The sequence below is a fragment of the Dasypus novemcinctus genome, chromosome 6 (assembly GCF_030445035.2).
Source record: "Dasypus novemcinctus isolate mDasNov1 chromosome 6, mDasNov1.1.hap2, whole genome shotgun sequence".
Taxonomy (NCBI): Eukaryota; Metazoa; Chordata; class Mammalia; order Cingulata; family Dasypodidae; genus Dasypus; species Dasypus novemcinctus.
In genome coordinates, this window is record NC_080678.1 from 81,187,605 (window position 1) to 81,213,081 (window position 25,477).

The following is a 25,477-nucleotide window of genomic DNA, read 5'->3' on the forward strand; positions in this document are numbered from 1 at the left end:
GAGCCAGCGCCCTGCACAAGTGAGTCACACAGCAAGATGACAAGGCATCAAAAGAGAGACAAGAGAAGAGTCAAGGTGAAATGCAGCAGAAACCAGAAACTGAGGTGGCACAATTGACAGGTGTATTAGTCAGCCAAAGCGGTGCTGATGCAAAATACCAGAAATTGGTTGGTTTTTATAAAGAGTATTTTTTTGGGGTAGGAGCTGACAGACACCAGGCCATAAAGCATAAGTTACTTCCCTCACCAAAATCTATTTCCACATGTTGGAGCAAGATAGCTGCCGATTGGGAAGCGGACTTGGCCCAGTGGTTAGGGCGTCCGTCTACCACATGGGAGGTCCGCGGTTCAAACCCCGGGCCTCCTTGACCAGTGTGGAGCTGAAAGAAAGTGCAGCCTGCACAAGAATGGTGCCGCCCACACTTCCCGTGCCGCTGACGACAACAGAAGGACGCAGCAATAGACACAGAGAACAGACAACCGGGGGAGGGAGGGGAATTAAATAAATAAATAAATCTTTAAAAAAAAAAAAAAAAAAAAAAAAAAAAAAAAAAAAAAAAAGATAGCTGCCGACATCTGCGAGGATTCAGGCTTCATGGATTCCTCTCTTCCCATGGCTTGCTTCTTCCCACGCTTAGGGTTCCTTTCTTCCTGGGCCTCCAGCTTAAGGTTTCAGCATCAAACTCCAACATCAAAACTCCAACATCAAAAACCCTCAACTCAGTCCTTTGCCATGTCTTTTATCTGTCAGTCCCCACCTACCAAAGGATGGGGACTCAACACCCTACTGGCACAAGAGGTTTATGTAATGACTTAATCAAGTAAACCTATGAATCCAATATAATGCAATATACCCAGAGGAAAAAAACAGTTTACATAATCCAAACATAATCCAATATTTCTTTTAGGAATTCACCAACAATATCAAACTGCTACAACAGGGAACCTCTCTCCCCATCAGAGGTCTCCAGGATCAAATCCCAGTGAATCCTAGAGGAGAGAAAATGAGAAGACTACACACACAGCAAAAACAGCAGGGCAAGAGGAGGGGAAGGGGGGAAATAAATAAATAAATCTTTAAAACAAAACAAAACAAAACAAAAGAGATGATGATGGACAACACCCATCCCAAAGAACAGAGAGTGTCTGCAACTGCAAGCAAGAGATTTCCATCCATCTGCCCCATGGGATCTAAGCCCCTCTCAATTAGAAACAGAGAGCATCACCATACCAAAATCCTCAAGATCGTGGAATGAACAATGAACTAAAGTAGACTTATTGGTATTTTATTATAGACTTGTTATTATTCTAGCAATAGAAGAACTTTTATCATTGATATAAAAGCAGTAGCCACCAGAGATTGGGGAGGGAGAAGAAAGAATAAGTGTAATATGGGGGCATTTTCAGGACAATGGAATTGTCCTTTATGACATTGCAATGATGGATACAGGCCAATATGTATTTTGTCATAACCTACAAAATTGTGTGGGACAGAATGTAAACTATAATGTAAACTACAGTCCACAGTTAGTAGCAATGCTTCAGTATGTGTTCATCAATTGTAACAAATGTACCACACTAATGAAGGATGTTATTAATGTGGGAAAGTGTGGGAGGGGAAGAAGGTGGGGCATATGGGAATCCCTTATGTTTTTCATGTAACATTTAAATAATATAAAGGTTCTTTAAAAATTAAAAAAAAATTTTAAAACAACAAAAAGAAAAAACTATGTTAGATATATTATAGGATTGAGAAAATGAATAAAAGTGTTGATGATGTTGGACAGCCAGTGTTCTTATTGAGTAAGAGACTTACAATTATGAAATGGGGGAGGGTGAGCAAGAACCCTGTGGGAATGGACTGGAATTGGTATTGAAATGAACTACTGATTTCTCAAATATACATATGTATGTATATATGTATATCTCTGCATATACCTGCAGCTATATTTCCTAACTCTGTCACCTGAAAGAGCCTAGAAGCAAAGACATCCCCAGCATACCTAGAATTCACATTCTGGTTTCCAATACTATTTCCCACAAAAAGGAATCAGGGTTCCTTGAAGAAATGGCTGATTAAAGGACTGGAGCATGGAGGCACAAGATGAGTTTGGAACATCTTGTTACACCAGAAAGTAAAGGTGTACTAAAAGAAAAAAATTGTGGCCATGTCACAACACAAGAACCAACTTGAAGGGATCCCCACTGGCTAAATCAATTTAAGTACCAAAATACTTAAGGGTAATAATTTATAAACCATTGACAAAAACAAAAAAATATGATTCTTTAACAATGATTTAGAAAAATAGACAGAGAGGGGAAAAGGGAGGACTGTCTCTTCTAGTAGAATACTGAATGCTAACTGGTAAATACAGAGAAACTGTTAGTATTGGAAAAATCATAATTTTGCAGCCATTATAGCAAAGACTGGTTCAGGCAAGAATTATAAAAGGATACCAACCTAACAGGAAATTTTGTTGAGGAGTAGAATTCTGTATAGTCTTAAAATGCCTTCCCACAGACTGCTTATGTTTAAAAGGGGCCAAAAAAAAGTACATACAGTAGAAAAGTCAATCAACATCTTGACTGGACTATCAAAATTAAATTACCAATAAGGTACAAATGGACATCATGGGCCTCTAGATGCAATTTCCTGAGAAGGACATATCATCACTTAAGCAATGTTCCAGCCAATAGTGCATAACCTGAATCTACTCATGAGGAGACATCAGACAAACCCAAAACAAGAAACATTCTATTGAAGAAAAATGTCAAAGCGGACAATTCAGACCCTGGAAATATTCAGATTTAAAGTTTAAAGAGATACAACTTGCCCTAATATCAAGCTGGAAAGAGGAAAGCTCTAAACTTTGATTTCCTTACTCTTTGGAAACCTACCTCAGGTAACATGAGGTCACTTGCCAAGACAACATTGAATACGGGGAAACAAAAGACACAGAATGCCAAAGAGCAGGACAGGAACCAATGTGATACTTAAAGGCCACACAATCTGAAGTCTCTTGGGGTAGTTGTGAATCTTCAGAGTTCAAGTAGTCTTTAACTCTATTGAAGATTATGATTTATACGTAACCTACTAGACAGTTTTGTTTTTGTTTTTGTTTTTAAAGGAGGTACCGGGGATTGAACCCTGGACCTCATGCGTATGAAGTGCGCGCTCAACTACTGAGCTACAGAGGCACCCCATGGACAGTCTTTTAAAGAATGAAGAAATAACCTAAATTTTACCCTGCCTAGAAATGCCATTTTCCACCAAGAAAAACTTTTCTCTTACTGAATTATCTAAATTCAAAGCAAAGACATAAATCTCTAATGCCACTATTTTGCTTTGCTCAGAATGTATCTTATTTCCACTGGCAAGCCTCTCCATTGAAATGAGTAAAGACCAACGTCAAATTCTTTACCCCAGGGGTTTAATTATACCGGGCCCTGTTCCAAGTTCACCATTACTTGGATCTGGAACTATTTTACTCCATTAGGTTAGCCCCTAGGCTGGCGCCAGAAAATCCTAATGGTGTTGACCTTTCTACCCAGAAGGGTAGAGTAACAGGAATTCCATGGAGCAGGTTTGTCTAGATGAAAAAAATGTGTATCTTTACGGCTAAGTCACATATCTCTGAGCCTCAGTTTCTTTATCTTTTAAAAAAGGTCTCATTCAAGGAAAAACTGCATGGAAAAGCTACATCCACAGAAAGCTTTTATGTAGGCATAATTAACAGAGTTCAAAGTTATATCCTGACTCAGCAGTCCCAGGTTCAAGACCTTAAATCTCTCATTCAAATTGCAGCTCCTTATTTACCAACAGCAATCACCACATTATCACAGGACTTTCATTGATTGCAATTTTTTTTCAGAAGAAATTTTATCTTATTTTTTTATTTTTTTAGGTGGTACCGGGGCTTGAACCTGGGACCTTGTACATGGGAAGCAGGCACTCAAACTACTGAGCTACATCCACTCCCATGATTTCACTTTTAATCCAGCACTCTGGACTCCACTGGCCTCATCATTTTGGAACTCCAGGTGTAACAAAGGTTTGTGGCTTAGTTATTACAACATTGTTCCAAGCCAGTTATAATTAGGCAAGTCATTTCATTTCTCTAGGCCTTGGTTCTATCCTCTATAAAATGAGGGAAACTGCTTACATTACCGCTAAGCCAAAGGTCCTACATTTTTTTTACATGCTCCCATGAAACCTTTAATTAAGTACTTGCTAACAAAGTAGGTATTTGTCAGGGATCCACCGATTCATTTCCTGATATCTTATGCAAAAAGAAAAAAAGAATAAATAGGGATGAAGCCTTCCCTATGTTCACTATATTTTCTTAATTTTTTTAATAGCCATATTCCATAAAAATCACCTCTGATCAGGTGATATAAACCCCATTCACATAAAAAGGTTGCCTTAAAAAGGGCAGGGTGGTAAAATAGAGAAAGCAGATAGGCTTAGGTTCAAACTCTAATTCTTCCACAAGTCAGCAGTGTCACCCGAGGCAAGTTACTCAATCTTTCTGAAACTCATTTTCATCATCTATAAAACAGAGGCAACACTTTTTGTCTCAGGGCTATTCTGAGGATTAAACAAAAATATATGTGACACCTCTGGCACACAGTACTATGAAATAAATTCAGGCTTCCTCTTTTACTTGCTTTTTTTTTTTTTTACTTGCTTTTTACATGACTATGTGCTCCATTTTAAAGCAGCATCAAGAACTAAATTCGGTTCTGCTGAGTCATTTCCATTATTTAAGAATTTTCAGAAAGGCTGACTTTAATTTGACTCTCTATACGTTATTAATAAAATATCTTAAGTTGTATAAGCTTCAGAAAGAAAGGGTTTTAGCTCTTCTGGCTTATAAATTCTATCTATTCAGGTACAATTATGGGAAAGTGGAGAGGCTCTTTAAAACAAAGGACAACTGTTCATGCATCAGCATTCATACAGAGAGAAGAACTTTCTCATGCATTGCCTAAATAAACTTACCCATTTAAAAAAAGGAGTAAAGAGCATCTCCCCTTTACTTAAGGTAGCATTCTTCTCACTTCTGATGAGCAGTGAATAGTTAAGGACACTTTCCTAAAAGCTTAACTATCTCTCCAACTAGATAGCAATGCATCTATCAATCTACATTTATTCCCAAAGACAAGCTGATCACTTTGTGACGGGCTAATGGTAAACATGTGTTCAAGGCAGACCCTCAGAATCTACTTCTCGCTGATAGTCTTTCCCTGACTCCCCTCACTTTTCCTCACTTCCCTTATCCTTGGTATTACAACAAGTCCTGTCTGTAAGAAGAACAATAATAGCAGCAGCTAACACTTAGACAGCACTAGCTGTGTGCCCTGTTCTGTTCTCAACACTTCACACATATTACCTCATTTAATCTTTAATCAGTACTGTAAAGTGTACTATTATCCCCACTTTAGAGATAACCTCTTAAATGTCTTCAGAATAAGGCCTCTCCCAAATCTGTCACAGACCATAGTCTTCTATCAATAAACTGTATCAAAAGCCTCCTAACTGATACCTGCTTCTGGCATCCCACCTCTGAACTAGTAATACCTCCTCTCTATTATCTCCAGAATTATTTTTCTATAGTACTAAATCCACAACATTAGTCCCCTGTTTAAAATATTTACTACTTCCTTACTACCCATGGGGTACAATCAAAATCTTTAACCCATGCAGAACTTTCACAGCCTGGATACCATTCACCTTTCCACTCTTAATTCCCACCACTTCCCTCCACTGCTCACTTTCCAGGCTCTCATCTTAACAAACTCCTCACTTCCCTGAATTCAGCAGATTAGAATACTTCCACACCCTGAAAGTACTATTTCCTCCACCCAGAATGCTTATTTCCCCTTGCCGGCCTAGCACAAACACCCATCCTTCCTCCAAAAGTCTACTCAGAGTTACCTCCGTTCTAAAACCTTCTCTGAATGCTGCAGAATCTCTTCCCAGGGTACCCACTGCACTTCCCTCTAGTAGCACTTATCTCATAATACAATAACTTTCTGTAAAAAGACTATTTCCCTCCTTAGAGTATGAGATTCCAAGGGTTGAGTCTGTGTTTTTTTCAACTTTATGTTATCAGTGCATAATACACAGCCAGGTAATATAGCAGACATTTAGTAAGCAGTGAATGAATGAATAAAAAGTAAATTTGTTCAGAACTACTGTCCCCATCCAAATAGTACAATACATGAATCTTGTAAACATCTCCTTTTCTCACTTTCCTACCCAACATCAGGGCTCATGAGTTTACAACTTTTTTTTTTTTACAATCAAGACAACTATCCCATCTTCATTTTAAATTACTGAAAAAGATAACTACAAAAAAAAAAACTAATATAAGGTGTTAATCAGGTGGTAAAGCAGTTTGATATAGTTATGAAAAATAGATATTGGATTATGTTTGTAAACTTGTGTGTACCTGGGCATGATTAAATTATGATTAGGGCTTTGATTGGACCACATCAGTAAGGTACAGAGAGGGACTCACAGATAAAAGGCATGGCAAAGGACAGAGTTGGAGCCTTTTGATGTTGAAGGTTTTTGATATGGGAGTTTGATGCTGAAGTCTTAAGCTGGAGCCCTGGGAGGTAAGTTCACAGGGTAAAGAGAAGCAAGCCCTGGGAAGAGAGGAACCTTGAGCCTGGAGAGAAGCAAGACCTTAGAAGAGAGAACCCAGGAAGCCTGAACCCTGGCAGACGCTGGCAGCCATTTTGTTTCAACACATGAAAACAGACTTTGGTGAGGGAAGTAACTTATGCTTTATAGCCTGGTATCTGTAAGCTCCTACCCCAAATAAACACCCTTCATAAAAACCAACGGATTTCTGGTATTTTGTATCAGCACTCCTTTGGCTGACTAATTCAGGTGGGTTAGGGGAAAAAACACCAAATGTAAGATATGGGCTACAGTTAGTAGTGAAAAATATATATATATATTTTAGTAGTAATATTTTGATGCTTTTTCATAGTATGTAATAAATGTTTCACAACAATGCAAGGTATTGGTGATATATGGGAGCTTTGTATGATGGTAGGTACGTTTGTTTTATAAATTCACAACTTTTACTATACACTTGTTTATGTATGTTCATCTTTTTATTAAACAAAAAAAAAAGATAACTACAAATCCTACAACTCCCCTTATACATGAAGAATCCTAAATATACACTTAAGCTTTTAGGTAAAAAATTCCTTCTTCAGTAAATAATCCTAACTAGAAACAAATAACCAGGGGGGTGGGGGGAGCACAACCAACAGAACCATTAGCCATTTCTGCCCAATGTCAGGCCTTCATACTACAATATGAGCAGAATTATGTAGTTTCTGAAGCAATCATCTATTCAGGTTCTCTAGTCAGCCTGAGAAATTTCCTGTTGCTTCAGACAGATCTATCTACAAGCCTTCAGAATGCTCCACCAAACAGTCCTGAATTACTGTTTTTCATTACTGACATGCTTCTGCTGGAACCTGCTGTGAGGAAGGGGAATTATAGCACCATTACTAACTATAGAATGATTAAGAGATATACAGGGTTGAAATATCCTTCTTGAACCGAAAGACAGCGAGACATCTTTGAATGTTAATGCAAGACTGGAAAGAGTGAAAAAATAAGGAGCAGTTTATCTATGCAGACCACAAAGATGAAAAATACCTTACCAATGTCTATAAGCAGCTAAATTCTACATTATATACCTAGGCTTAGGGAGGTGAAGCACAGGGATGATGGTGATAATGTCTGCAATCGAGCATTTCTTATATAACTGATAAGCACAAAGGAAAGTGATTTCAGGAACTGCTATTCTAAAATGTAAATTCAGTTTTCTTGGATAGTCAAGGCTGAGGACAAGGGCATGCATGCTAGTAAACAAAGAGGGAAAGAGACCAACTATTTTAAAGAAAGAAACATGAAGTTCAAGGAAAGAAGAGGGAAGGACAGGATGAGATCTGAGGATACAAAAGTTATTTACTATACCAAAAATGTGAATTTCAACAACAACAAAACAATCCAATTAAAAAATAGGAAAAGGACTTAAATAGACATTTCTCAAAAAAAGAAATAAATTGCCAAAAAGCCCATGAAAACATGCACAACATTATTAGTAGTAAAGAAATGCAAATCTAAACCACAATAAGATATCATGTCAACACCCACTAGAATGGCTAAAGAACAAACAAACAAACTAAACTAAAAAGAAGAAGTGTTAGCAAAGATGGGGAGCAACAGGAACACTGATACACTGTGGGTGGGAACGTAAAATGGTACAGCTGCTATGGGAAACAGTTGGGTGGTCCTCAGAAAGCACGGAATTACCATATGAACAGGCAATCCCAATACTAGGTATATGCAAAAGAACTGTAAGTTGGGACTCAAACATATTTGCACACCAATGTTCATAATGGCATTATTCACAATTGCCAAAAGGTGGAAGCAACGCAAGTATCTAACCATGGAAGAATGGATAAACAAAATGTGGTATATCCATACCATGGAATACTATTCAGCTGTAAAAATTAATGGATGAACCTTTAAGACATCATGTAGAGGAAAGAAGCCAGACACAAATGGACAATATCACATGATCCCACCTACAAGAAATAATTAGAATATGCATTCATAGGGTCAGAAATTAGAACACAGGTTAGCAGAGGCAGAAGTGGGAGTGAGGAATAGGGACTCAATGTTGAATTGGTACAGTTTCTGGTTGGGGTGATGGTAAAGCTGTAGTAATGGATGGTGATGATGGTAGTACAACATTGAAAATGTAATTAACACCACTAAAGTGTATACTTAGTGGTCAAAACGGGAAAATTTTAGGTTGTATAAGTGTTATCTGGGAAACGGACATTGGCCCAGTGGTTAGGGCGTCCGTCTACCACATGGGAGGCCCGCGGTTCAAGCCCCGGGCCTCCTTGACCCGTGTGGAGCTGGCCCATGCGCAGTGCTGATGCGCGCAAGGAGTGCCGTGCCACACAGGGGTGTCCCCCGCGTAGGGGAGCCCCACGCGCAAGGAGTGCACCCATAAGGAGAGCCGCCCAGCGCGAAGAAGGGAGCAGCCTGCCGAGGAATGGCGCCACCCACACTTCCCGTGCCGCTGACGACAACAGAAGCGGACAAAGAAACAAGACGCAGCAAAAAGACACAGAAAACAGACAACCGGGGGAGGGGAGGGGAATTAAATAAATAAAAATAAATCTTAAAAAAAAAAAAAGTGTTATCAGAATTATTAACTATAGATTATAGTTAATAATATAATTATAATAATATTGCTCCATCAACTGTAACAAAGGTGGTACAAAATATTAATAATAGGAAAAACTGTATGGGAGGGAGATCCAGAGGACCTCCCTACTTTCTGCATGATTTTCTATAAAACTAATCACTCTAAAATAAAATTAATGTGAACTTCACAACAATGTTTACAAACAAAAACCAACAGCTGTGGTAGGAAAACATCTAAGAATAATTCCCAGTGAGTCCTAGTCCCTATATAATCCCCCCATACCCTACGGTATGGGTGGAACCATGAATACAATCAGCTATCACCCCATGATCATATTACGTTATACGGCACAGTAGACCTTAAGACAAGGAGATTATCTGGGTGACCTTAATGCCCACACATGAGCTCTTTAGAAAGTAGAGTTTTCTCTGGCTAGAAGCAGTAGTCAGAAATTTGAAGCAGGATTTGACAGAAGCTGAAGAGTCCAAGGAAATGGAGACTTCAGACTTACAGCCACAAGGAAATGAATTCTGCCAACAACCTGAATGAACCTGTAAACAGATTCTTCCCCAGAGCTTCCAGATAAGAAACTAGTCTGACCAATACCTTGATTTCAGCCTTATCAAACCCTAAGCAGAGAACCCAAGAGAGCTTGTTCATCTTCTGCCCTAAGGAAATATGAGATAATAAAGAAAGGCTGTTTTAAGCTGCTAAGATTGTGGTAATCTGTTACACAGCAATAGAAAATTAATATAATATGGTAAGGTATAAAGTAAACTGATAAACTCTTACTTCAATAGTACCCTTCATCCCAAAGTTCCCAAAAGCACTTGACACATTTGACTTGAGCTATAAAGGACGACAAATTCACCTCAAAAAAAAAAAAAAAAAAAAGAGGGGGTTATTAAATACTAATATCAATGAAATTTGTTTTTAGATGAAAATTTTCACTTCCTTTGGCCTTGATTCAAGGTAACAAATAGAGCCGCACCATAGCTTTCTGGCTAGGGACAATTTCCAGATTGTGGCACAGAGTGGGAAACCCAAAAGAGCCAAGTGGTCCCAATGAATTGCGGTAACAATGACTGAAATTTGGAGATGCTAAGACATATAAAATTTGCAGGACCAGTAATGAAGAGGAGGGAACTACTCAAAAATGTGCTCCAGCAATCTGTATAAAGGTCTCTTCCAGAGGATGGCTGAGTAACAATCTGCACATGCACAGGTGAAATCCAAAAGACCAGACAAAGAATAACTGCAGGAACTATAAGACAATTTCCAGAGCACAAGCAGCAGGAAAACCTTCTTTTTTTTTGTCAATATATTTTAATAGCACAGGGAAAACACAGTTAGTCACTGAGAGAAAATCACAAGCCTCTTAATTCTTTGCTCTTATGCTTTTTCTATTTGCCATGCAAAATGTATTCACTGTTCTCCTATTTGAGTAGCTCTACCAACATTAAGAGCTGCAAATAAAGCTGATAATGAATTTGATTTCACAAAAGAAACAATTAGTAGTTTGCTAAATAAGCTATTTATTCTACACAAAAGGTGCAGGAATGCATGGACACAAAATGTGTAGGTTGAAACATCTCTGCTCAGTTTGTCCCTTCACAAAGACAGTAATGGTCTCATCTTTGCAGAAGAGCCAACTATTTCTGTTGAAATCTAACACAGTGAGAACAGATGACATACAGCCTATTTCTCTAACTCATTATCATATATTTCCGCACTCATCTAGGAATAAGTGGTGCCTTCACTTGATCAGCCACCTCCTTGCCACTCAGTGCCTCAACAATAGCAACAGTAAACTCAAAGCTGGTTCCAAGACTGCAGCTGGTAAGAGTAAGGCTATCCTTCTCCACACGGTTCTCTGAGTAGCAGACTGATTTCCATTTACCATTTTCTCTTCAGCAAGTGGGTGTGTTGTAACTTTGCTTCCAAAACCTATTTCATGAGCCAAGAGAGCCACAGGACCTGCAACCTACCAACCAAAGTGGAGAGAATACATAGAGCATTGAATAGAAATTTCACAATGGTCACACCATAGTAGTGAGGTTTAATTAGCCCTAGTGTAAAGAATGCCCTAGATCTGTCCTTAAAACACTTAAAAACAAATTTTGAAAGAATTACGTTAACCCATCAGTAACAACTACCCTCTAGAACAAAGTTTAAGATTCTTCAAAGAAACAAAACAAAATTCATCACTTAAAAAAAGTAAAATTCACAATGTTCAGAATCCAGTGAAAAATTACCAGATATGTGGAAATGGATTTGGCTCAACTGATAAAGCATCCACCTACCACATGGGAGGTCCAGGTTTCAAACCCAGGGCCACCTGGCCCATGTGGTGAGCTGGCCCACGAGCAGTGTTAATGTGCACAAGGAGTGCCGTGCCACACAGGGGTGACCCCTGTGTAGGGGAGTCCCACGCACAAGAGTGCGCCCCGTAAGGAGAGCTGCCCCGCACACAAAAAAAGCACAGCCTGCCCAGGAATGGCGCCGCACACATGGATAGCTGACGCAGCAAGATGACGCAACAAAAAGAGACACAGATTCCTGGTGCCACTGACAAGAATCCAAGCAAACACAGAAGAATACACACAGAGGGAAACGGACTTGGCCCAATGGATAGGGCGTCTGCCTACCACATGGGAGGTTCACGTTTCAAACCCAGGGCATCCTTGACCCGTGTGGAGCTGGCCCATGCGCAGTGCTGATGCCCAGACAACTGGGGCGGGGGGGAGAGAAATAAATAAATAAATAAATCTTAAAAAAAAATAAAGGAGACTTCCCTTTAAAAAAAAAAAATACAGCAAATGGAGAGAGAGAGAGAGCAAACAATGGGGGGAGGAGGTGGGAGGGGAGAGAAATAAATAAAAAAATAAATCTTTTTTTTAAAACATGCTTATGTAAATTCAAAAAATATATTAGCCCAAGAAGCATCATCTTTTCCCTATGTTATGAGAACACTGAGACCATTCCTATTTTAGAGATGAAGAAACTATATCAGAGACATCAAATGGGTTTCAGAGGAACAAAAACAACCCTGAGTGTCATAGTCTTTCAGGAAATAACTGTTATCTCACTGAACAAGTATATGGTCCTCAAAGCTTCTGGAAGAGAAGTACAAAAGTACAAAGCACTACTGGAAAAAGCCTATCAGCTTTTACAGCCATCTACCTATCATCCTACTATCAGAAAGGAATTCATTAAAATTCCCTTCCAGAGAATAGGTAGGTAATGGTCCCTTACTTATTTCCTCTCTTATGCTGAACTTATTTCCTGTGTTATCAGGGCCTGATTTAAAGACAAGAAGGAGGCAATGTCAGTATGAGTATCCCTGAAAGCAGGAAGTATTTCAGACTGATTATGTCAGCATGACATTCATAGCGGCCATCTCATTCTGGCTGAGTTAAAGTAATCATTCCACTACTGGCTCCTTGTCAGCAGCCAAAAGAAAAGTGAGAAAGCACACACACACACATGCATAAGGGGGATAAAAAGCTAATTTATTACAATCAGCTTGTCTCACACTAGATAGTGACATTCCAAAGAAAATATAGTCACTGAGCTTCAACTAGTTGGTATTTATGAGTGAATAACATTCCAAAACCTACTAATCTTCAAAAAAAAAAACACACACACAAAAAAAACACCAGCCTATATTGAAACCTCAGTGTTTCTGATCCTCCATTCCCATTGAGAATGAAATCATCTTGCTATGAAATTAAGGGGAAAAAAGATGCTCTGATAGTTTATTATTATACACACACATTCACAAGTTATCTGACTTATAAATGTGCCCATGTTCAAGTACATGAATGCCAAGTTAGTCATTTACAAATGGATTATACCATCTTCTACTAAGTCTAGACTGTCGACTCATATTTACCTAGTCTAAACTTATTTGCCTTTACAGCTTCCTTCTTAAATAATCAATTTTATCAATTTTCACTAGCCTCCTACAAAAATACTTGGCTTTCTTGTATCTAACTCTTACCATATTCTAGTATCTAAGACACAGTTTGAGCAATGTCATGGGAAGGAGAAAGAGGTGGAAGGAAGAAATGAAGGAAGGGAGGGAGTTAGGGAGGGCGGAAGGGAGGGAGGGAAGGAGGAATGAACAAACAATGGATCTTGTAAAAATATTCACCCAAAACATTTTCACTAACTTTGACCACACTATCAAACCTAGTCCTCACCTATGCTTAACATTCCAAGTAATACTAATAATTCTAACCTAACTAACATTAAATAATAGCAGGAATAGGGAAACGGACTTTGGCCCAGTGGTTAGGGCGTCCGTCTACCACATGGGAGGTCCGCGGTTCAAGCCCCGGGCCTCCTTGACCCATGTGGAGCTGGCCATGTGCAGCGCTGATGCGCGCAAGGAGTGCCGTGCCACGCAAGGGTGTCCCCCGCGTGGGGGAGCCCCACGCGCAAGGAGTGCGCCCGTGAGGAAAGCCGCCCAGCGTGAAAAGAAAGAGCAGCCTGCCCAGGAATGGCGCCGCCCACACTTCCTGTGCCGCTGACGACAACAGAAGCGGACAAAGAAACAAGACGCAGCAAATAGACACCAAGAACAGACAACCAGGGGAGGGGGGGGGGGATTAAATAAATAAATAAATCTTTAAAAAAAAAAAAATAGCAGGAATAGTAGCTACGATTTATGAAATGCTTTTTCAGTATTAAGCACCATCCTGAGTACTTTATATTATCTCATTTAACACTTCCTACAGCCCTCTGAAGCAAAAAAGCAACCTCTCAGGGAAAATATCCCAGAGTTAACATTGTAAAATATTAGAATGTACAGTGTGCAACAAAAGAGTATAAGACAGGGAAACGGACTTTGGCCCAGTGGTTAGGGCGTCCGTCTACCACATGGGAGGTCCGCGGTTCAAGCCCCGGGCCTCCTTGACCCATGTGGAGCTGGCCCATGCGCAGTGCTGATGCGCGCAAGGAGTGCCGTGCTACACAGGGGTGTCCCCCGCGTAGGGGAGCCCCACGCGCAAGGAGTGCACCCATAAGGAGAGCCGCCCAGCGCAAAGGAGGGAGGAGCCTGCCAAGGAATGGTGCCACCCACACTTCCCGTGCCGCTGACGACAACAGAAGCGGACAAAGAAACAAGACGCAGCAAAAAGACACAGAAAACATACAACCAGGGGAGGAGAGGGGAATTAAATAAATAAAAAAAATAAATCTTAAAAAAAAAAAAAAAAAAAGAGTATAAGACAAACAAAGAAACAGGAAATGAAGGCCCATCCAAAGGAAGAGGACAAAAATACAGAAAACACCAACAAAGAAGATGAGAATGTGGACATACTGAATAAAGCCTTTTAAAAAAAAAAATGATCTTAAAAAATGTTCAAGGAGGGAAACGGACTTTGGCCCAGTGGGTAGGGCGTCCGTCTACCATATGGGAGGTCTGTGGTTCAAACTCCGGGCCTCCTTGACCCATGTGGAGCTGGCCCACGCACAGTGCTGATGCGCGCAAGGAGTGCCGTGCCACGCAAGGGTGTCCCCCGCGTGGGGGAGCCCCACGCGCAAGGAGTGCGCCCATGAGGAAAGCCGCCCAGCGTGAAAAGAAAGTTCAGCCTGCCCAGGAGTGGAACCGCACACACAGAGAGCTGACACAACAAGATGACGCAACAAAAAGAAACAGATTCCTGGTGCCACTGATAAGGACAGAAGCAGTCACAGAAGAACACACAGCGAATGGACACAGAGAGCAGACAACTGGGGGGGGGGGGGACAGAGAAGGGGAGAGAAATAAATAAATAAATCCTTTAAAAAAAAGTGAAAATAGTCCAACATACCTCTGAGACACCATCAAGAATACTGATATAAGTATTATAGGAGTCCTAGAAAGAAAAAAGAGAGAGAGAGAGAGACAGAAGGAATAGTAAAAGAAATAATGACAAAGAACTTCCCAAGGCTAACGAAAGTCATGAATATGTACATCCAAGAAGCCCAGAGAACACCAAACATGATAAACATGAAGAAAAACACACCCTGTTGTATTGTGACCATACTATCAAATGCAAAGGATAAGGAGGGAATTCTGAAAGCCGCAAGAGAAAAGCAACATGTTACCTAAATGGGATTCCCAGTTAGACTGAGTGCCAATTGCTCATCAGAAACCATGGAGGCAATAAGGCAGCTGTTGAAATACTTACAGTGCTGAAAGAAAAACAACTTCCAACCAAGAATTTTACATCTGGTGAAACTGTCTTTCAAAAATGAGGGAGAAATTAAGGCATTATCAGGGAAGCAGAATGTGGCTCAGGTGACTGGGCTCCTGCCTACCACACTGAAGGTCACTGGTTCGGATCCTGTTGTATCCTAAAGAAGACAGAGAGCTGGCATGACGGGCAAACACGGCCAGCTGACATAACAAGCGACACAAGAAGGGAAGCAGATGTGGCTCAAGTGATAAGTCACTTCCACCTATGATATGGGAGGACCCAAGTTTGATCCCTGGGACCTCCTGGTGAAAAAGAAGAAGAGAAAGCGTGCCTGCATGGTGATCCAGTGCCCACATGGTGAGCCGAGTGCCTGTGCGAGTACCCGTGTGGTGAGCCAAGTGCCCAGGTGAGTGCCCTCATGGTGAGCCAGTGCCCACATCGTCAGCCAGTGCCTGCGCAAGTGAGCCACACAGCAAGATGATGATGCAACACAAGGGAGATGAAGGGGAGGGTCAAAAGTAAAATGCAGCAGAGATCAGGAACTGAGGTAGTGCAATTGACAGGGAACCTCTCTCCACATCAGAGGTCCCCAGGATCGAATCCTTCTGAATCCTAGAGGAGAAAGATGAGAAGACAAAAAAAAAGAGAAATAGATACAGAAGATCACACAGCGAATGGATACAGACAGCAAAAAACAGCAGGGCAGGTAAGGGGAGAAATCTTTAAAAAAGAAAAAAAGACCACTTTTACAAAAAGAGAGAGACACAAGAAGAAAAAACACAATGAGAGACACAACAAAACAGGGAACAGAGGTTCCCAGTGCCTCCCAAAGAAGACAGCAAGCTGATGCAACAGGCAGGTGCGGTGAGCTGACAGAACAAGATAATGCAACAAGAGATGTGGGGAGTAAAAGAAAATGAGAGACACAACAAAGCAGGAAGCAGGGGTGGCTCAAGCAATTAGGCACCTCCCTTCCACATCGGAGACCCTGGATTCGGCTCCCAGTGCCTCTTAAAGAAACAAGGAAGATGAACAGACACAGTAAGTGAAAAACAACAAGGGGGTGAGGAGAAATAAATAAATAAATAAAATCTTTAAAAATATCTATTATCAGATAAACAAAAGCTGAGAGACTTCATCACCATTAGACCTGCCCTATAAGCAATGCTAAAGAGAGTTCTTCAGTCTGAAAGACAGTGGTTCAAAGGCATATAAAGAACTGCATACAGGTAACCACTTGGGTAATTATAAATGCCAGTATTATTGTATTGTAGTGTTTGGTATGTAACAACACTTCTTACTTCCTATAGGTGCTAAAATGGAAATGCATAAAAAGAAATGATATAGCTATATTTTTGGAAATGCAATGTATAAAGATATGAACAGTAAGAAGTATAAAAAAATGGTGGTGGAACAGAGGGGGATATAGGAAAAGTATAGTTGCATGCTATTGAAGTTAAGTTGCTATCAAACCAAATATGATTGTTAAATATTTAGTAAGTTAAATTTTCACTCCACGATAAAATAGATTAAAAAATATCCAGGGAAGCAGATGTGGCTCAAGCAATTGAGCTCCCACCTACCACATGGGAAGTCTCTGGTTTGGTTCCCCATGCCTCCTAAAGAAGACGGCAAGCTGACACAAGAGACACAAAAAGAAGAACATAATGAGAGACACAACAAAGCAGGGAGCAAAGGTTCACAGTTCCTCCTAAAGAGGATGAGCAAGACAGCAAGCTAGTGTGACAGGCAGGGACAGCAAGCTGACACAACAAAGGGAAAACAAAATAAGTGACACAACAAAGCAGGGAATAGAGGTGGCTCAAGCAATTAAGTGCCTCCCTCCCATAACAGAGGTCTTGGGTTTGGTTCCCAGTGTCTCCTAAAGAAACAAGGAAGATGAACAGACACAGTAAGTGCAAACAACGAGGGGGTGGGAAGAAAGAAAGAAATTAAATAAATCTTTTAAAAAGAGTATATATAGATATATAGATATATATCTCCATCCAGATAGAAATGAGGAGGCACTCAATCTGGTACAACACAAAAAAGCAAATAAATATCAAAATGGCAAAAGAAAGTACTGTATTATAACTAGTGACTTTAAATGTAAATGGATTAACCTCTCCAGTCAAAAGGCAGAGATTGGCAAAATGGATTAAAAAAGTATAACCCAACTCTATTGCTGTCTGCAAGAGACTCTCCTTAAAATCAAAGATACAAGTAGGTTGAAAATGAAAGGATGAAAAAAATATATGCCATGTAAGTAGTAACCAAAAGAGACTAGGGTAGCTATACTAGTATTGGATAAAATAAATATTTCAGTCAAAAACTGTTCCAAGGGACAAAGATGGTCATTATATACTGATAAAGGGGGCAATTCAACAGGAAGATTTACAATTATAAATATGTAAGTACCTCATAGCAGAGCCCCAAAATATATGAAGCAAATATCAACAGATTTGAAGGGAGAAATTGATGGTTCTTTTAATAGTAGAAGGCTTTACCACATCACCTTCAATAAGGGATAGAACATCTAGACAGAAGATCAATAAGGAAGTACAGAACTTGAATGATACACTAACCAACTAGACCTAACAGACATATATAGAACACTGCACCCAACAAAAACAGAATACACATTCTTTTTGAGTGCACATGGGTCATTCTACAGGACAGATTATGTGTTGGGTCACAAAGCAAGTCTCAATAAATTCAAAAATAATGAAATCATACAATGTATATTCTCTCACCACAAAGTAATGAAGCTAGAAATCAATAACAGAAGAGGAAAGGAAAAATTCATAAATATGTAAACAACATACTGTTTTACAACCAATTAGTTAAAGAAGAAATCAGAAGCAAAATTAGTAAATATCTTGCAATGAATGAAACATACAACATACCAAAATTTACGATATGCAGGGTTGAGAGCTCAATGTATAGCGCTATATGCTTACAGTAAAAAAAAAAAAAAAAAAGACTTCAAATCAGAGAACTGGAAGAACTAGAAAAAGAAGATCAAACTAAACCCAAGGCAAGCAGAAGGAAGGAAATAACAAAGATTAGAGTGGAGATAAATGGCATTTGGGGAGCAGATGTAGCTCTGTGCTTGAGCAATCGCTTCTCATGTACGAGGTCCTGGGTTCAATCCTCAGTACCTCCTAAAAAAAAAAAAAAAAGAGAAAATAGAGATAAATGAAATAGAAAACAGAAAAACAATAGAAAGAATCAACAAAACCAAAAGTTGGTTCTTTGAAAAGATAAATAAAATGGACAAACTTTTGGCTAGACTGACAAGGAATAGAAAAGCTAGGATAAAAATAACAAAAACAGAAGAGGGGCATTACTACTGACCCAACTGAAATAAAAAGGACTATAAGAGGCTACTATAAACAACTGAATGCCAATAAATTAGACAACCTAGATGAAATGGACAAATTCTTGGAAACACACAAACTACCTACAATGACTCAAGAAGAAATAAGCATGTATGAAAAACCTACAGCTAACATCTTACCTAATGAAAGATTGAAAGCTTTCCCTCTAAGATCAGGAAGAAGACAAGGATGCCCACTGTCACCACTGTTATTCAACATTGTACTGAAACTTCTTGCCAGAGCAATTAGGTAAAAAAAGAAAATGAAGGGGGAGAGCCAAAGTGGCTCAGTGGTTGAGCACCAATTTCCCACATATGAAGCCCGGGGTTCAACCCGTGGCCCTGGTACCCAAAAAAAAAAAGGAAAAAGAAACAAAGGGCATCCAAATTGGAAAGGAAGAAGTACAATGTTCCTCACTAGCAGATGATATAACCCTATTACAGAAAATCCTGAAAACTCCATACAACAAAGCTCCTAGAGCTAATAAATGAATTCAACAAAGTGGCAAGGTACAAGATCAATACCCAAACAGTAGTATTTCTCTACACAAGCAACATACAATCACAAGAAGAAATCAAGAAAGGAAAAAAAAAATTCCACTCACAACAGCAAAAAAGAATCAAATATTTAGGAATAAGTCTAACAAAGAATGCAAAAGACTCATACACAGAAAACTATAAAATATTGCCAAACGAAATTTAAAAAGACCTAAATAAATAGAAGGACATTCCACGTTCATTGATTAGAAGACTAAATATCTTAAGATAGCTATACTACAAAGCAATTAATACATTCACTACAATAGATTCAGGACTCCTACCACAAACCATATATGAATATCAATTCAAAATGGATCAAAGACCTTAATACAAGACTTAGAACTATCAAACTCCTAGAAGAAAACATAGGGAAGCATCTTCAGGATTTGTGTTGGGCAATGGTTTCTTAGACTTTATACCAAAAGTACAAGCAACAAAAGAAAAACACGGATAAATGGGACCTCATCAAAATCAAAAACTTTTGTTCCTCAAAGACTTTATCATAAAAGTAAAACAACAACCTACATAATAGGAGAAAATATTTGGAAACCACTGATACAGGTTTAACATCAAGAATATATAAAGAAATCTTTCAATTTAACAACAAAAAGACAAACAACCCAATTAAAAAATGAATAAAAAGGGGAGTGGGAGATAGGTATGTAGGAACCACTTATATTTTTTAATGTAACATTTTCTGTGATCTATGTATCGTCAAAAAAATACAATTAAAAAAATAAAGCTCATTAAAAAAAAAAACGGACAGAAGTCTTGAACAGACATCTCTGGTGATACAAATGGCCAGAAGGCATGTGAAAAGATGTTCATTGGGAAACAGATGTGGCTCAAGTGAGTGGGCTCCCGTCTACTCTATGGGAGGTCCAGGATTTGATTCCTGGGGACTCCTGGTGAAAGGGAAGCTGGCCTGCGCCACAAGTTGGCCTGAGCGGAGAGCTGGCCCATGCAGAGTACTGGCCAATGCAGGAATACTGGCCCACACAGGAGAGCTGGCCCACGCAGGAACGGAACATTGGCCCATGCAGAGAGCAGACACAGCAAGATGATACAACAAAAAGAGACACAGAGGAGAGACAGTAAGAGACAAAGTAGACCAGGGAGTTGAGGTGGTGCAAGAGATTGTGTACCACTCTCCTACTACAGAAGGTCTCTGGATTGGTTCCCAATGCTGCCTAAAGAGAAGACAAGCAGACACAGAAGAATGCACAGAATGTAGACAGCAAGTGCAAAACAACTGGGGGGGGGGGAGGGAGAAATAAATAAATAAAAATAAACCTTTAAGAAAAAAAGATGCTCATTATCATTAGTCATAATGGAAATGGAAATCAAAACCACAAGACACCATTTCATACTTATTGAAATTAGCTATTAAAAAAAAAAAAACAGAGGGATGTGGACTTGGCTCAATGGATAGAGCGTCCGCCTACCATATGGGAGGTCTGTGGTTCAAACCCAGGAACTCCTTGACCCATGTGGAGCTGGCCCACGCACAGTGCTGATGCACGCAAGGAGTGCCGTGCCAAGCAGGGGTGTCCCCCATGTAGGGGAGCCCCACATACAAGGAGTGCGCCCCATAAGGAGAGCCGTCCAGCACGAAAGAAAGTCCAAGCTGCCCAGGAATGGCACCGCACACACAGAGAGCTAATACCGCAAGATGATGCAACAAAAAGAGACACAGATTCCTGTGCCACTGACAAGAATAGAAGTGGACACAAAAGAACACACAGTGAATGGACATAGAGACAGACAACTGGGGCTGGGGGGAAGGGAGAGAAATAAATGCAAAATAAATCTTTTAAAAATAAATAAAAACAGAAAATAACAAGTGTAGGAGAAGATGTGGAAAAACAGGAACACTTATTTATTGCTGGTGGCAATGTAAAATGGTACAGCGACTATGTAAGACACTTTGGTAGCTCCTCAGAAAGCTAAATATAGCACTACAATATGAACCCAGCAATCCCACTACTAGATATATACCCAAAAGAATTGCAAGTGGCACTCAAGCAGATATTTGCATACGAATACTCAAAGCTGCATTATTCAAAGTTGCCAAAAGATGGAAGCAACCCAAGTGTCCATCAATCAATGAATGGATAAATAAAATGTGGTATATATATATACAATGGATTATTCAGATGTAAAAAAGGAATGAAGTACTGATATGTGCAACAACATAAAATCAAACTTTGAAGGCATCATGTTACATGAAATAAGCCAGACACAAAAGGACAAATATTCTTTGATTTCACTGATTTGAAACAATTAGAATAAGCAAACTATCATAGAGTTAGAATCTAGAATATAGGTTGCCAGGGGATGGGGTAGAGATAGGGAATGAGAAGTTAAGGCTTAAAATGTGCAATGTTACTATTTGGAATGATGAAAACTTTTTGGTAATGGATGGTGGTGACGGTAGCACAACATTGTGAACGCAGTTAACAGCACTGAAATATATATCTCAATATGACTAAAAGGGGAAATGTTAGATTACATATGTGGTAACAGAATAAAAAAATTTTTTTAATCCAGGGAATTACACTATACAAACAGTGAACCCTAAGTTAAACCATGGATTTTAATAGAACAATTATAAAAATATGCTATTATAAATTGTAACAAATGTTCCTATATACAGAAAATCCTGAAAAATCCACAACAAAGCTGGTGATAGGTTGATGTATGAGAACCCTGTATTTTATGCATGATTGTTCTATAAAACTGTAACTTATCCAATAAAGAAAAAAAAACTTAAAAACAATTTTAAAAAATCAATAGTGGAATGAGTGTAGCTCAGTGGCTGAATGCCTGCTTCACATGTATGAGGTCCTAGGTTCAATCCCAGCACCCCCCCAAAACCTCAATAATAAGAAAACAACAACTCAATTTTAAAATGGGCAAAAGATTTGAACAGACATATCTCCAAAGAGGACATAAGGATGGCAAAAAAGCATGAACATGAAAAGCATGACATGAAATGATGTTCATTAGCCATTAGAGAAATGCAAATTAAAACCATAATAAAATACCACAATACACCTATTAGAATAGCTAAAACAAAAATAGTGACAACACCAAGAGCTAACAAACACTACTGCTGATAGGAATGCAAAATAGTACAACCATTCTGAAAAACAGTTTGGCAATTTCTTATCAAGTTAAACATACACCTACCTTATATCTCAGCAATTCTACTCCTAGGTATTTACTCAAAAGAAATAAAAACTTACATTCACATAAAAACCTATACTCAAACACAAACATGATTGTTATAGATTTAGGATGTTAAATTTATGGGAGCAGATGTGGCTCAAGCAGTTGAGTGCCCGCCTCCCACATGGAAGGTCCCAGTTTCAGTTCCCGGTGCCTCCTAAAGATGAGTAAATGCAATGAGCAGAAGCAACAAGCTGAAACAACAAGCAGGGAGCAGATGTGGCTCAAGTAGTTGGGCACCTACCTCCCACACGGGAGGTTCTGGAATCAGTTCCCGGTACCTCCTAAAAAGATGATAAGCAGACAATGAGTGGACACAGTAAGCAGACAATGAGTGGAAACAACAAATAGACAAAGGAGCCATGTCGAGGGGCAGGGTGGGGGGGAATTATTCTTAAAAAAAAAAAAAGTCCCAGGAAGCAGACTTGGCCCAGTGGTTTCGGCATCCATCTACCACATGAGAGGTCCGCGGTTCAAACCCCGGGCCTCCTTGACCCGTGTGGAGCTGGTCCATGAGCAATGCTGATGCATGCAAGGAGTGCCCTGCCACACAGGGGTATCCCCCGCGTAGGGGAGCTCCATGCGCAAGGAGTGTTCCCCCGTAAGGAGAGCTGCCCAGTGCAAAAGAAAGTGCAGCCTGCTCAAGAATGGTGCCACACACACGGAGAGCTGACACAACAAGATGATGGAACAAAAAGAAACAAAGATTCCTGTGCCGCTGACAACAACAGAAGCAGACAAAGAAGAATACGCAGCCAACAGACACAGAACAAACAACTGGGGCAGGGGAAGGGGAGAGAAATAAATAAATATATAAAATCTTTTTTTTTTTAAAGTCCCATAGTAACTACAAAGAAAATATCAGAGAATATGCAGGCTCACAGACAGAAATTAAAAAGTAAGGGTTTCCAGGGGTGGGAAGCACAGGGGAGATGGGGAATTAATGCATGATGGGTGTAAGGTTTCTGTTTGAGAAGATGTGCACATTTTAGTAATGGAAGGTGGTAAGGGTACCACAATATTGTGAATGTGATTAATCCCACTGAACGTATGCTTGGTAGTGGTTGAGATGAGAAAGTTTAAGGTATATATATGATCCCACAATTAAGAAAAAGCGAAAAAAGACAATGACAATTAAATGTAATACATAATCCTGGATGGGATCTAGGAAGAGAGAAGACTCAAATGGATATTATTGTGACATACGAAAAACTGGAACACAGACTTGTAAGCTTTCTATCAATGCTAAATTTCTTGAACTTAATAACTGCACTTATGGTGACTACATTTAAGTGAATATCTTTGTTCTTAGGAAATGTACATGGCAATGGCAATGTTAAGTATTCAAGGAGTATGACATGTACAACCTACACTCCAGTGTTCAAAAAATGGATTGATAGAAAGATAGAAAAATAAAAGAAGGAAGGAGAGAGAGAGGGAGGGAGGAAGGAAGCAAGGATAAATGGGAAAAAATGCTAAAATTGATGGATCCAGGTATCTGGAGGGATTAGGGGTACACAAGAGTTCTCTGTATAGGGTTTATATTATTTTGTAACTGTCCTGTAAGTTTGAAAATATTTAAAACCAAAAAGTTAGATTAAAAAACACTGTATACAAATGCTTATAGCAGTTCTTTCTATTCATTGTTACCTAAAACTAGAAACAACTCAAATGTTCTTCAACAAATGAATGGATAAACAAATCATGGTGCATCCATATAATGGAATACTGCTCAGAATAAAAAGGAACAAATCCGACACTAGCGAAAATTGTCTGTTTTCTGTTTTCCAAAATAAACATAAATTGCTTTCATAAATTTAAAAAGTCAGTAAATTGTTGTTGTTTTTTTAATCACCCAGAAGGATACACAAAAGAAGTTTTAAAACTAATCTGGATTACCCCCTATTTTCTTGGTCACAAGCATTTTGCTGTTATAGAAGTATGAGAATGCTACTGAAAATTTGTCTTTTAGTTACTAAGCTCTAATGAGCCATGACTGCCGAAGGCATTTCATTAATACTGCTACCAATAAGGTGCACAATAGTGCCTATAGTAGGATGATCCTTTTGTGTCCTGAAATTTTAAAAAATACTTCATAATATATTAGAGACATATGTGCTGATATATATATTTTTTCAGTTCCAAATTACAAGAAAACATCAGAAATTGTTACTTTTTTGGGAGAGGGAAGAGGTTTGTATCTTTCTACTGTATGAATTATGAACCATTTTTTTATTCTTCCTTATATTTGACTTTAAAATAAATTTTTATTTTGTTTTGCTTGCTACTTACCATGGAGCACTTCTCTAGTACTTCTTCCTGGAACTTCAGGAATCGATCCTGAACTTCAACTTCGTTGAGGAAAAAGGCAAGAAAGTGCGTGAAGGGCTGCTTCCTTCTAAAAGTGTGCAAAAGGACATCAATACGAGTTCGGGCTGAAATGACACCACTCCGATGCTGACCGGTAATAACTGCAAGCAAAGATAAAAGGGTTAATATGCTCAAAGACCACCAAATGCATGGAAGATAGGTGCCCTACCTCTGGGGAGCTAAAACAGCCCTGTTTCGGTAAATAAATCTGAACACGGGACAGTGCAAAGGGTAAATGCTGCTAATGAATTCAACCTGAGCATAATGAAGTTAAAAAGAGAATATCCTTAGGACCAGCTGATAAAGCAGAAAAATGAGTTCTAAAGCCACAAAGCAAAGCCTATGTTGGTGTGAATGTAATATGGTACAGCCACTGTGGAAAACAGTTTGGCAGTTCCTCAAAAAGTTAAAACAGAATTACCATATAATCCAGCAATTTTAGGCAGATACCCAAAAGAAAAGAAAACAGGTGTTCAAATAAAAACTTGTATACAAATATTCATAGCAACACTA

The 25,477-nt window shown here is 39.2% G+C and overlaps 1 protein-coding gene across 3 annotated transcripts in view; it reads right to left on the reverse strand.

The window, feature by feature from the left end:
* Positions 1-25,477, reverse strand: part of ASCC1 (activating signal cointegrator 1 complex subunit 1) — a 112,793-nt gene that overhangs the window by 74,366 nt on the left and 12,950 nt on the right. For all 3 annotated transcript variants that reach the window (XM_058298994.2, XM_058298996.2, XM_058298995.2), the window contains exon 5: positions 24,887-25,065. In XM_058298994.2, the coding sequence (XP_058154977.1) occupies positions 24,887-25,065 (179 nt within the window). The remainder of the gene's footprint in view (positions 1-24,886; positions 25,066-25,477) is intronic.